Below are 13058 nucleotides of genomic sequence, written 5' to 3'. Positions count from 1 at the left end.
GCAGAATACTCAAGCATTGTATATTGTTATTGCATTACTCAAGTGGTCTTATTGATTGCTCTACCTATGTTTATTACTGATTTTTGCACGAATAAACCTGTTATGCTGCTTTCAGACCGCATATCTGGCTTTGACCCTGTATTTGGAAACGTTTCCAAAAACGGGTCTGCCAGATAAAACCCCTTTCACACCGCAGCACTTAAACGGTATATTACCGTTTAAGTGCCGATTTTTTGACACTGGCAGACCCGTTTTTGGAAACTTTCCAAATACAGGATAAAGTACGGATTTGTCCGCGCTATAGATACCTGTTTGAGCGAAGGGGGCTGCGGGGCTAGAGTGTGTCCACACTCTTGAGGTATAGTGGAGTTGGGGGGTGGCCCTGCGCTCACCTTCTGATATGTATGTAGTACTAATCCCAGAGTGGAGTGATTACACTGTTTTGGAATAAAGATTGCAACAAGGGACTGAAGATAGAGCAAGTGGTTTTATTTAATCATAAAAAAGTGCAGTCATGATAGTAACCATGAATGTAGTCCATGAAATAAAACAATATAGTGTGTCCCAAATACTGCAGAGGAGCAGTGAGTATGGTCCAGTGGACCATCACTCACTATCACTATCACTGGACCATACTCACTGCTCCTCTGCAGTATTTGGGACACACTATATTGTTTTATTTCCAAATACAGGGTCAAAGCCAGTGCAGCCTTCAGCCCTCCCCTCCGTGCAGCTCCCCCCCCCTCGCGCGTGTCGACGCCCCCGCGCATGTCGACGCCCCCGCGCATGTCGACGCCCCCGCGCGTGTCGACCCCCCCCCCCCCCGTGTCGACTTACCCCGTGCCGGTACCTCCGTTGTGGATCCCGGCACTGCAGCTCAGTATGCTCGGAAAGCACTTATGAAAAAAGTGTCTTCCAGAAAATGGCTGCCCCATAGGAAACCCAGTTTAAAAAAACTGTCTTTCGTATGGGGGCAGCCATTTTCTGAAAGACACTTTTTTCATAAGTGCTTTCAGAGCATACTGAGCTGCAGTGCCGGGAACCACAACGGAGATACCGGCACGGGGTAAGTCGACACGGGGGGGCGCCGCCACGCGCGCGGGGGGGGGGGCGTCGACACGCGCGGGGGCGTCGACACGCGCGCGGGGGGTGTCGACACGCGCGCGGGGGGGCTCCAGTGCTGTGAATACTTAATGAGCGCTCATTAAGTATTCACTGTGCTGAATTTAGGACCCAGCTCATTGGCTGGGTCCTAAATACCGTTTCAGAACCGATTTTGAGCCTAAAATACCGGTTCTGAAACGGGTAGGACCCTGCATTTTAACCGGTTAGAAAAAACGTTTTTTTCTAACCGGTTAAGTGGTCCTGCACCTTTCAGACCGCACACATTACCGTTTTAAAACGGTAAAAAAACGGCAATATACCGTTTTTAAAGTGCGGTCTGAAAGGGGCATTATTGAACCCACTATGTTTGTCATTGCTGCCTCTAGTTGGGGCCCTGTACTCCAGCCTTGTCTGGGTCCACAAACAGCCTTTCCCATGACAGAATTGCTGTGTTTGTTTCAATCATGAATTGTTGACAACTTTGTCACTGTTGTGTTTAGATCTATATGTGGATTCGGGTTTGAGTAGTGGTTTCTGGAATTTGTATTTGGACTCTTGCTTTCATGATGTAGCTCCTGCTTATGGGACACAATGAGAATACAGGCTAGTTTTGGGGAGTTGGAAAAAGCCTATGGCAGAGCCACAGGGGGAAATTTTCTAAGAATACGTATACAAAAAATTGTATTCGTATTCTTAATACGAATGAATACGACTGGTGTAGTCGTATTTTCATTCGCATTCCGGAGGAATCAGTAGTATTTGACTGATTCGTATTATCCGATGGCGTATTCATAAGTATTTTTTCCAATACAAATTCCTATTTTTAAATACAAATTCCTATTTTTAAATACAGATTCGTATTGGTTTTAGCCTGCATGGATCAGTCAGATCCGTGCAGGCTGTAGTGTAAAAAATAATAATAGATAAATTATTTTAAAAAACAGCATGGGGTCCCCCCCCCACGGGCATAACCAGCCCCAGGCTCAAAGAGCCTGGACTGGTTTTAAAAAATCAGAAAACAATTTAAATAGGGCTCCGCTCAGGGGCACAGCCACCCTGCCGCAAACCCCGCAAAATTTGGCGCTATGCCACTGGCTCCACTGATTATTTTAAACCAGCCCCAGGGCCGGGCATGCTTCTCAAAATACGGGGAACCCCTATACTTTGTCCCTAATTTTGGAACCAGGTCCAGCTCAGTGAGCCCAGGGCTGGTTATGCTCAACAGGAGGGACCCAGGGCCGGCGCCACCACTAGGCAGCCTTAGGCATTTGCCACTGGAGGGAGGAAGAAAACATCAAACACATGAATACACACAAATATATTTTATTTGTGCATAAAACAAGGTTTCAAAACATGAAACAAAATTTGTGTCCTATCTCAGATACTGAATTAAAATGCCAAGCAATCATTTTCTTGTACATATTTAGTGCCAGTTACATATCATGTCCTCAGGAGTGCCAGTTACATATCATGTCCCCAGGAGTGCCAGTTACATATAATATCATGTCCTCATTAGTGCTGTTACAGATGTCTCCAGTAGTGCTTTTAGCAAAAACAATGTGTTTTTTTTTCACTTTCTGGAATGTATGGTTTTTGGAATAATTTGGATAAAGGATATTTGGATACGGGATACTCAACCTGTATCAATAGTCAAGGGCGTAATTACCATAGGTGCAAGTGGTGCAGCTGCTATGGGGCCCAGAGCTGAAGGGGGCCCCTCTTTGCTGTCTAAGATATATGTTTTACATACATTTATCACAATCAGTTGCTAAATAGGGGGCCTGTAAACTTTTGCTATGTGGCCCATGAATATCTAGGTACGCCTCTGTCAATAGTAATGTTGCTGATTGCTGTATGGGGTTTCTTGTTTGCATTTTAATTTCCTTCTCACTCAGCACAATAAACTTGATTAATGTGATACCTATGCAATAACTTTCAAATGTGTGAATTCATCCCTAAGCATATACTGTAAGTTTGTTTTTCAGGGTATAAGCTGTTATTTTTTTATGGACATTAAAGTGTCTGCATCTTGTAGGCACTACTTAAATATTATTCATTAGATATGCTGTTTTGAATTTTTATTATAGCATTAAACAAATCATTAGATACCAGATACTAAAAAAAAATGACTAACAATACAGGCAATGTGATTATCCTTTTCATTAACAGAAGCTGCTTGTGCGTCCTAATCACACTATTTTGCGATTAAGCTGCATTGTAAAGGGTAATGCCGAATGCTTAAATGCTTGGTGCTGCTGAGTCACGCCATGGCATGGTGCAACTAGAAGGGCTGTTTAACACAGAAGGAGGTTAGATGTATATGTCTGTAAAAATTTGCCCACATGTATAGATATACGCATCTCAAGGTGCACCGAGGTATAACATATGTCCCTTGTCCCTGTTGATGGTTCATCATCATCTGTGAGTACTTGCACTTTCCTTATACTAGGAGCAAAGGATACCCATCCAAAAATGTGTATCAATGTTTAAACTGAATTTCGTATATATGAAAATAGGTATGGATCATTGGATAGACAGGAACTAGGTTGACAAGCATTAGGTCGACACCACTATGTCGACATGACTGACGGTCAACATGGGATTAGGTCGACACAAGTGTTAGGTCAACATGGAGGAAGGTCAATAGTCAAAGGTTGACATGGGGTTTTTCACTTTTTTTTACCCAAATGTCCAAACCAGTCAACATGGACATCGAAACGTAGCACTGCATCCCCATGCATGGCTCGTCATGCTTCGGGCACACTATTTTATTCTCCCACCACGACCTAGTGGACTGCACATATCAGCTAAAAAAAAAAACCTCACGTCGACCTTTTATCTTTCTCCATGTCGACCTAATTCTTGTGTAGAACTAATGACCCTGCCGACCTAACCCCATGTCGACGTTCATGCATGTCAACAAAGTGGTGTCAATCTAATGCTTGTAAACCTAGTGACCGTATCCCATGAAAATACCCAGGCACAACCAAGTTGAGTTTCTTTATATGTAAGTGCATTTTCTGGATTTACATACAGATAGTGCATAGATTAATGTATTGGAACCCATGGCCTCTGTGTAGTGACGCTGCAATGCAATGCACTGTGCCACCTGATAATTAACATACCTCCATTGCTGAGCTGCAGATCTTGGTCTGATAAATCATCAGTTTCCCAAACATCAGAATCCAGTCTGAAGTCATTATGTTGTCTATATGCTGCCATAGTATCCAGTTGGGTGTCTCTAGCAAAGATGTCAACAAGCAAAATGAAAGAAAGTCTTATTTTAATATAGGAGATCATCCAGAATGTTCCTACACATTTCGTCAGTGAAACTGCAACAATGGGGCCCCTTGATTTTATCATTTTTAAATAGATTTTTTAGTTTTAAATTTAGCATTTAAAAAAAATTATGTATTCAAGTAAATTGAATTGTCAACAAAATTATCCCATTTTTTACATTTTAGACATCTGCTTTTGAGTGATATAACATACAGTAATTGGTATTTATATAATTTATGTGAAAGTGATTTGTTAAAGGTTATTAACCACTTTACAGGGTATGTGTCACTATTGGTCACCCCTACCCATCCTTTCATATACCACTTTTATACAAGTGACTTACCATCACATATTACTTAGGGGGGAGCTGACACTGAAATAATTGGGCAGTCATTCACATAGCCTTTATAGCTTTAAGTAGCGTTCCCACCTCAAGTGGTGCTGTACCTCCCTCTTATTTAGTTCCTTGCCGTCTTCATAAGAAAAGCAGGTGTGTTGTTTATTAAGGGCCCCATACATCAGCAATTAATTGTGACAATTTTCAGATATGGAGATGATTGCCACAATTAATTTTAGATGTGTGGGCTCCCCCTTTTGCCAATCCCAATCAAAATCGCCAATCGATTGCTTAATCAGGTTTTTAAACATGTTTAATAATCTGGTATTATCTGCAGATCTTTTTTATATGTGTGGGCATTCCCAATTCGTCTTCTTCATCTATTTACATTATGAACAGCTGAAATTACAATCGATTGGGGCAATTTCCAGATATGAAGATGCAATCTTTAGATGGAAAAATCTGCCGATCACTGAAATAAATCTGTAATGTGTGGGCAAAGTCAGATAGATTGTAAAATCCATTTATCTGGCCAAAATATCCCTATATCTGAAAATCCATAAATTGTGATTGCTGATGTATGGGGCCCATTACAAGCGATGCTATGGGGCCTAGACATTACAGGTGATCTACAGAGATTGCTGATTAGCGAAAGAAAAGATCCATATGCATGCACAGTCGTCGGATAATTGTCCGCCTTGCAAAATCCCACAACATTGATCTGGTTTGAATAACCCCATTGTCCACATTAACAATACGGTGGGTAATAACCAGGTATTTTTGCATTAAACATAATTTTCATTAATAATTGTACTGTAGTTCTATTGTTTTATCCATCCAAAATACAAGTCTTGATACAAAAGAAAAGTCAGAAAATTCAGGGGGGTACAGACATTACACCTGTAAGTGGCCCTCACACGGATAGGGGGCCAGGGGAACACTTATACTGAAAGCCAGGCACTGACATACTTACCACAAGTAAATGAACAAGAACACAAATCTCCCTCCTCTCAGAGCTTGTTTCAGGAGTGACAGACTTTTTTTTTCTCAAACAACTTTATTTGTTGCAGTGCAAGAAGTTACAGTGTTAGTTTTAGTATTCATGTTGTGGAGCACAATTTCTCTCTTTAGGAAACTGAATTTGTACACATTTGAAAGGGGTTGCAATAAAACTATATTGCATACTGAAATATATATAATGGTATACAGATGCGGATCCAGGAAAAAATGACAGGCGGTCACCACAATTAATAAAGGGGGTGCCGTTGTGTGAGCAGGATTTTAGTAAAGGGTTTACACTGTATGTCCTAATAAAACATGGTTGTGGCCTCAAAAGGGAATGCTGTATACGGCGGTGCAAGTATAAATGATTTGTTAGTGGTAGTAATAGTGCACTCCATAGGCGCGCGTACCAAAAGTGAGTGTGGCCACGTGTCATAAGTGGGTGGTGGGTGAATCTCTACATGACTCCACATTATGCCACACACACCGTATAGAATCTTACAAGTTATGCCGCAAACCATAATTTCCACATACCATTATACCCATTACACATTATGACACGCCGTAATGTACACTACGCATTATGGCACACTCTGTAATGCCCCGTACACATTATGGGACAATTGGTAATTCCTATTACACATTATGGGGGAAATTTACTAAGAATAAGAATCCGATTTATCGTATTCGTATTCTTAATACGAATGAATACGACTGCATACGGCAATTTCGTATTCCGGAGGATTATTTACAAAGCAGTCAAATACGACTGCTTTGTAAACCTCCAATGTCGTATTGATTCGTAATAGTGGCCATATATACGGCCGCTAATACGAATTTGTCTAGGCAGTCTGCACGGATCAGTCAGATCTGTGCAGGCTGCAATGTGTAAAAAAAATATAGAAAAATAGATAAATAAATAAAAAAAACGGCGTGGGGCCCCCCACAGCCGTAACCAGCACCAGGCTGAAAGAGCCGGGGCTGGTAATAAAAAAATCAGGAAATTAGGCAAATAGGGGTTCCCCGATTTTTTAAAACGAGCCACAGGCTCCAGGGCCGGAGCTGGTTCCCAAAATACGGGGGACAAAATGAGTAGGGGTCCCCCGTATTTTAAGAACCAGCCCCATGCCCAACCAGCCAGTAGAGTAATGTCACAGCCGGGGGACACTTATTATATAAGGTCCCGCGGCCAAAATATTCACCCTACCGACCAGTCTGCCTGGCCAGGGGCCCTAGAGAAGTGGGGACCCCCCAATAAAGGGGTCCCCCCTCCAGAACTTACCTGAACAGGCTGAAGCCTGGTGCTGTCCACGGTGACCCTGGGATGTGGTCACCGGGCTGATTAACTGGTGTAAAAAATAGAATAAACTATTGTTTAACACTGTGGAACTATGAGTCCCAGCAAGCCTCACCCGTATGATGGGACTTGGAGAACCACAAGTCCCAGCATGCAGGGCTTTAAAGGGCCCGCTGGCACTTGTAGTTCCACAGTATTAAAAATAGTAAAATAAACACACACACACACTGACATATGAAAAATAAAACTTGAATACATCCAAAGCCCTTTCATACAGATACTTACCTATCTTGAGCCCATGGGTCAGGGGCTCCAGAGTCCGGGGCTCCATGGTCCGGGGTCCAGGATCCGTATAATCCATAGGGGTACCTGTGGAAGAAAATCCTACTCACAAGGTCCTCCGGCGTAGATCACGTCCTCTTCTTTCCGACGTAGTCCAGGTCTTCTTTAAAAAAAAAACCTGACTATTCTGGCCGGTACCCGCTGACAGACTCCTGAGGGGCAGATTTATTAAGCTTGGAGAAGAGATAAACTGGAGATAAAGCGGAGAAAAGGTAAAAGGAGATAACGCAGCAGCCAATCAACTCCCAACTGTCTTTTTCAAACACAGCTGATTGGCTGTGCTTTATCTCCTTTTACCTTTTCTCCGCTTTATCTCCAGTTTATCACTTTTCTAACCTTAATAAATCTGCCCCTGAGGGGAGATACTGATGTTTCATCTTCAGCGCCTCTCCTCCGAATGATTCTATTGGCCGCCTAGCGGCCAATCACGAGCCGGCTTTCTCGGCAGTACGGATGGTGTAATGCTTAGCATTACTGCCTCACAGCGCTGAGGTCATGGGTTCGATTCCCACCATGGCTCTAACTGTGCGGAGTTTGTATTTTCTCCCCGTACTTGTGTCGGTTTCCTCCGGGTGCTCCGGTTTCCTCCCACAATCCAAAAATATACTGGCAGGTTAATTGGCTCCCTACAAAATTAACCCTATAATGTCTGTGTGTGCATGTGGTAGGGAATTTAGATTGTAAGCTCCACTGGGGCAGGGACTGATATGAATGTTCAACTATACTCTGTAAAGCGCTACAGAATATGTATGCACTATATAAGAAACTGTTAATAAATAATAAATAAATGAAAGGGCTTTGGATGTATTAAAGTTTTATTTTTCATGTGTCAGTGTGTGTGTGTTTATTTTACTATTTTTATAACTGTGGTACTACAAGTGCCAGTGGGCCCTTTAATGCCCCGCATGCTGGGACTTGTGGTTCTCCAAGTCCCAGCATGCGGGGGAGGCTTGCTGGGACTCATAGTTCCACAGTATTAAACAATAGTTTATTCTATTTTTTTACACCAGTTAATCAGCCCAGTGACCACAGCTCAGGGTCACCGGGGACAGCACCAGGCTTCAGCCTGGTCAGGTAAGTCCTGGAGGGGGGGGACCCCTTTATTGGGAGGGTCCCCTTTTCCCCAGGGCCCCTGGCCAGGCTGACTGAAGGGTGAATGTTATGGCCGCAGGACCTTATATAATAAGTGATAATAAGTGTCCCGGAGCTGTGACATTACCCTGCTGGCTGGATGGTCCTGGGGCTGGTTCTTAAAATACAGGGGACCCCTACTCATTTTGTCCCCCGTAGGAACCAGCACCGGCCCTGAAGCTGGGGGCTGTTTTAAAAAAATCGGGGAACCCCTATTTGCCGGGTTTCCTGATTTTTTAATACCAGCCCCGGCTCTTTCAGCCTGGTGCTGGTTACGGCTGTGGGGGGGACCCTACGCCGTTTTTTTATTTATGTATTTATTTTTCTATTATTTTTACACTGAAGCCTGCACGGATCTGACTGACGTATTTGCCCGGCCATTCGCAGCCGTATTTTAAATACGGCCGCTTAGTAAATCAGGATTCACCATTCTTTTGAATAGTGATTCCTGTCGTATTCTATCGATGGTGTATTCATTTGTATTTGTAAATACAAATACGAATGTCCCATCAATTCGAATACGAAAAATCATATTTTTGGCATAGTAAATGCCAAAAATACGAAAACGCCCCCAAAAATTTTATTTTCCTATGAAAATACACATTTTTTCAACGAATTCCTTTTAGTAAATTTCCACCAATATGACACAAGTGTTGCTTACCTACATGCTGGTTGCCCAGGGGGAGTTACATGCTCGTTGCCCAGGGACAGTTACATGCTTGTTGCATAGGGTGGGAAAAGTAAACCCAGCCCCCTGTCTCTCCATATTTGCAGTTGTCCAACTGCCTTCACGCTGAGGGCAGGCTTAGCCGGCAGGAAGATTCTGACTGACAGCTGCTCTCAGCAGAGAGTTCGTGCATGTCAGCACGAAGAGGTGCCCCCTGCATCTGGAAGAACTGACATGCCACACTCAGTACTTTAGTTGAGCGCGATGCGCGGAAAAGGGTCTGGGTGCTGCTGGAAGATCCGTTACACCGCTCTCAGCAGACAAGTTGAGCAACGTGGCAGAAGGGCGCACATTAAAGGGGCGGGTCGCTTTTACAAGTTAAAAAACAGGCAGGGGGCAGCGCCCTGCAAAATAAGCTTAGAGTGAAGACTACCTTGGCAATAAGAATTAACCCCTGGCAACAAGCATTAACTCTTGGCAACGAGCACTAACCCCTGAATTGTATACCAGCTGGATTGTACGATGGGTTGTGTAAACATTGTACATTGTGTGTCCAAAACCAAATTCTGCAGGGGAGTTGAAGTGAAATCTGGATACAATAATGAATGTGAGTAGGTCTTTATGATGCATGGCCAGCTTTGACTTTAAAAACATATAAAATAAAAATGTAGGATGCATCATTACTGATGAATTAGTGGGCAATCTGGCCACACTCTGAGTGCTGGGATTTAGCCCTCCTCCTCAAGGTTGCAGACAGGCAGGAAATCACATATCACATGATTGCAGCCACTGGCAGGGACAGGCAGCTAAAATGCAAAGATCTTTTATACTACTGCCTACCTCCCAACTGTCCCGCTCATCCCTTCTGCCGCCGGCAGTGTCCCGTGGCAGGGGGGGCAGTTGGGAGTCCACCCCTGTAGTCTGTGAATATACGCTGTGCGCATGCGCACAGCGACTATTCTTGCAGGCAGAGGGGCTGGGGGCTGGCCAGCAGCTCACAGAGCTGCTGGGCATGCCCCCACCATGGCGAAAAATGGGGGCGTGGCCTCACAGCGCTGTTGCAAGTATAGGCCACGTCCCTTTAAGGCAGGCCACATCCCCAAAAATTTGGCGCGTGGCTTCAGCGCGCACCCTGTCCCATCGCCGTGGTCCCAGATGTTGGGAGGTATGCTCCTGACCTTAGTCACCTCACATCACCAGTGTCACACTGCTCCCTGGGCTGTGCTGCTGAGGCTCCCGCCTCAATCTCCCCTTTCCCGTGGCTGTCTGCCTCCCTCGATCTCTGCCCAGCGCCCACCTGCTCTTCACCCAAGTCAGACACACGGGTGGGTGCTGTCAGCATCATGACGTAACCCGCACGGCGGAGGAAGTTGAGGCACCAGGCGACCAGGCCCGGTGACGGCATATTGGCCTTTGGCACTGCAGCAGCTGGGATTTTTGGCACCTGGGGCAAATTACACCACCCGAAACATGGCCAGCCTGCGTCTGGCTGCGCATGTGCAAGTGCTTTGCTGTGTAGTGATGTGCTTGCGCTTTAGCAATGTGCCTGCAAAGATCTGCAGGTAGGGTTGCCACCTCTCCCAGATTTCCGGGATTCTCCCGGATCTGGTGGCAACCCTCAAGGGGGCTTTTCCAGTCACGCAGATGGCCAGCAGCTTCTCTCCCCATGGCTGTATGGACCTCCGGCATTCCCAAGCCAGGCAACTACCCTCACCCCAGCTGTACGCCAACTATCCACCAGTGGCTGTACCTCTGGACACCCTGCTCCCCTCCCTGTCTGTCACCATTCCCCGACCAGGAGCTTCTTCTTGCGGTTGTGTCACCAGTCCCTGCTCCATGTACCATGTACTCCAGCACTCTGGGGTCCCCCAGGACTACTTCACCCACTTTTTGAATAGACCCCACCCATTCTATGAGGCCATGCCCACTTTCCTTGGAGCGCGCACATTGGTTTCAGGGGAGAGCAATCTCCAGGATTCCATGACGACTGAGGTGGCAACCCTATCTGCAGGACCATATTACTACTGTAATGTATATATATATATATATTCCCTTTCCTTTGAGACTGGGACCATTCATTTGCTCCTGAAGAAGATGGAGAATATCTGGGGAAACGCGTTGTGCCATTTATCAGTACCCCTAAATGGCACTACCATCCACCTAATATTACTGCTGAAAGAAAAAACCTTTTTCAACTCCAAACTGGACATTGCATATGGGACATTTGCAATCGTTCCTAATTATCCAGTGTACAGAGTGACTGCTTATAAGGACTCCAGAAAATCCTGGTAATTATCAAGCAACATAAGAGGGCATAAAGTGGTCATGCAGAGGTGGGGGAACTCATTTCTCTATGCCAGCATATTACACCCCTCCTCTCCCCCCATTAGACAGAGACAGGGCCAGTGGTAAGGTTTTGGCATCCCAATGCAAACTAGAATTCTTTCCTGTAAGAATTACTGTGCAGGGCCAATGTGGAGGCTGAAATGTTCCACCTCACCATTAGAGGTGGTGGAACTCAGTTCCACCTCGTTCCCTCTCACTTTAACCCCTGCATAAGAGGATATAAGGTATACGCAAGATTTCACATCTCCCATCTCCTCTAATAATATTCATATCAACAACTAATACCTCAGCAAAACACGCATTCCATCCGTGGATTGATAATAATTTTGTAATTTATTTAGTGGGACATTTTATAGACAGTTATTCCACTCTAGCTGATAATATACTTGTGATGGTTATTCTGCGTGCACTTGTGGCAATTCATATATATATGAAATGAAAACCAGTTGTTAGTGTAGGACTTGCAGTGAAATGGGGTCCCTTGGCAATGGGCTGCAAGCTTAAATGCATTGATCAATTCATGAACTAAAACCCTATTATTTATTTAATTGATTATTTGAATGTTAAGGTGAGTTAGTTTGTTGTAGTGAGTGCTGGGCCCCCTGTGTTTGTATTTACTAGAGTGTGTGGTTACAAGCCACTGCACCCCATCCTGGGAAGCGGGTGCTGTTTGCACGCCATTCTTAGGAATGGCGAGTGTGTTGGTACAGTACTTCTGTGTGTATATATATATATATATATATATATATATATATATATATAATATGGTTTTAATATGTATGTTTAATGTGGAACATGTTTAGATATTAAAAATGTATATATTTTTTCATTCATCGTCTTGCAATCTTTTCAGCCAGCTCTGACACATATACCATTTTTCTTCTAGTTCTACCATTGGGGAGTGACTACCCCGTGCCAGCTGCTGATAATTGCGCAGCACACACATTTTTTACTATTGTTGCCTACCTGGCTGCTGCAATGACCAGTGGCGCCGCTGATGGCTGCATAGGCGCCAAAACCGTGGGTGCTCCAGGGCCCGAGCCCCCACGGAAAGTGAGGAGCAGCCACGGCACAGGCCACGGCAGCGGGGTCCCAGCAGCGGATATGCTGTCAGCAGCGGGGGTCCCAGCGGCGGATGGGAACTAGTAGCGGTATTAATACCGCTGCTAGTTCCCATCTTCCAAAGGGACCCTGCTGCTGATGGCATATCCGCTGCTGGGGCCCCGCTGCCAGAATCCCACTGAGGGCAAGCAGCGCGTGAGTCCCCGGGGGGGGGTGTGATAGTCTGTGGGAAAAATAAATCGGCGCCCCTTGATGGCTACCTAGATGCTGCGCAGCTCGGCGGGTATGTGTTCCCTGTGTGACAACTAGAGATGTGCGGCGGCCACTTTTTCGGGTTTTGGATCTGGATCTCCCTTCGTGTTTTGGATCTGGATTGGTTTTGGCAAAAAAATGCTAAAAATGGCTAAAATAACAGAATTTGGGCCTGTTTTTGCCCCTAAAGTATTATTGACCTCAATAACATTAGTTTCCACTCATTTCTAGTCAATTTT

General features: G+C 44.8%; 1 protein-coding gene across 3 annotated transcripts in view; it reads right to left on the bottom strand.

Moving 5' to 3' along the window:
- The window catches only part of KASH5 (KASH domain containing 5), a 97683-nt gene extending 91938 nt beyond the window's left edge, over positions 1–5745 (bottom strand). For all 3 annotated transcript variants that reach the window (XM_083161735.1, XM_083161736.1, XM_083161737.1), the window contains exons 1-2: positions 5694–5745; positions 4230–4345 (exon numbers count right to left, since the gene is read on the bottom strand). In XM_083161735.1, the coding sequence (XP_083017861.1) occupies positions 4230–4326 (97 nt within the window). In that variant the 5' untranslated portion in view covers positions 4327–4345; positions 5694–5745. The remainder of the gene's footprint in view (positions 1–4229; positions 4346–5693) is intronic.
- Between the last annotated feature and the right edge of the window lie 7313 nt (positions 5746–13058).

The sequence above is a fragment of the Crinia signifera genome, chromosome 19 (assembly GCF_055691185.1).
Source record: "Crinia signifera chromosome 19, ASM5569118v1, whole genome shotgun sequence".
In the NCBI taxonomy this organism is placed as follows: Eukaryota; Metazoa; Chordata; class Amphibia; order Anura; family Myobatrachidae; genus Crinia; species Crinia signifera.
Note: the sequence above shows the minus strand (reverse complement) of the source record. Positions and strands in the feature narration are given on the sequence as shown.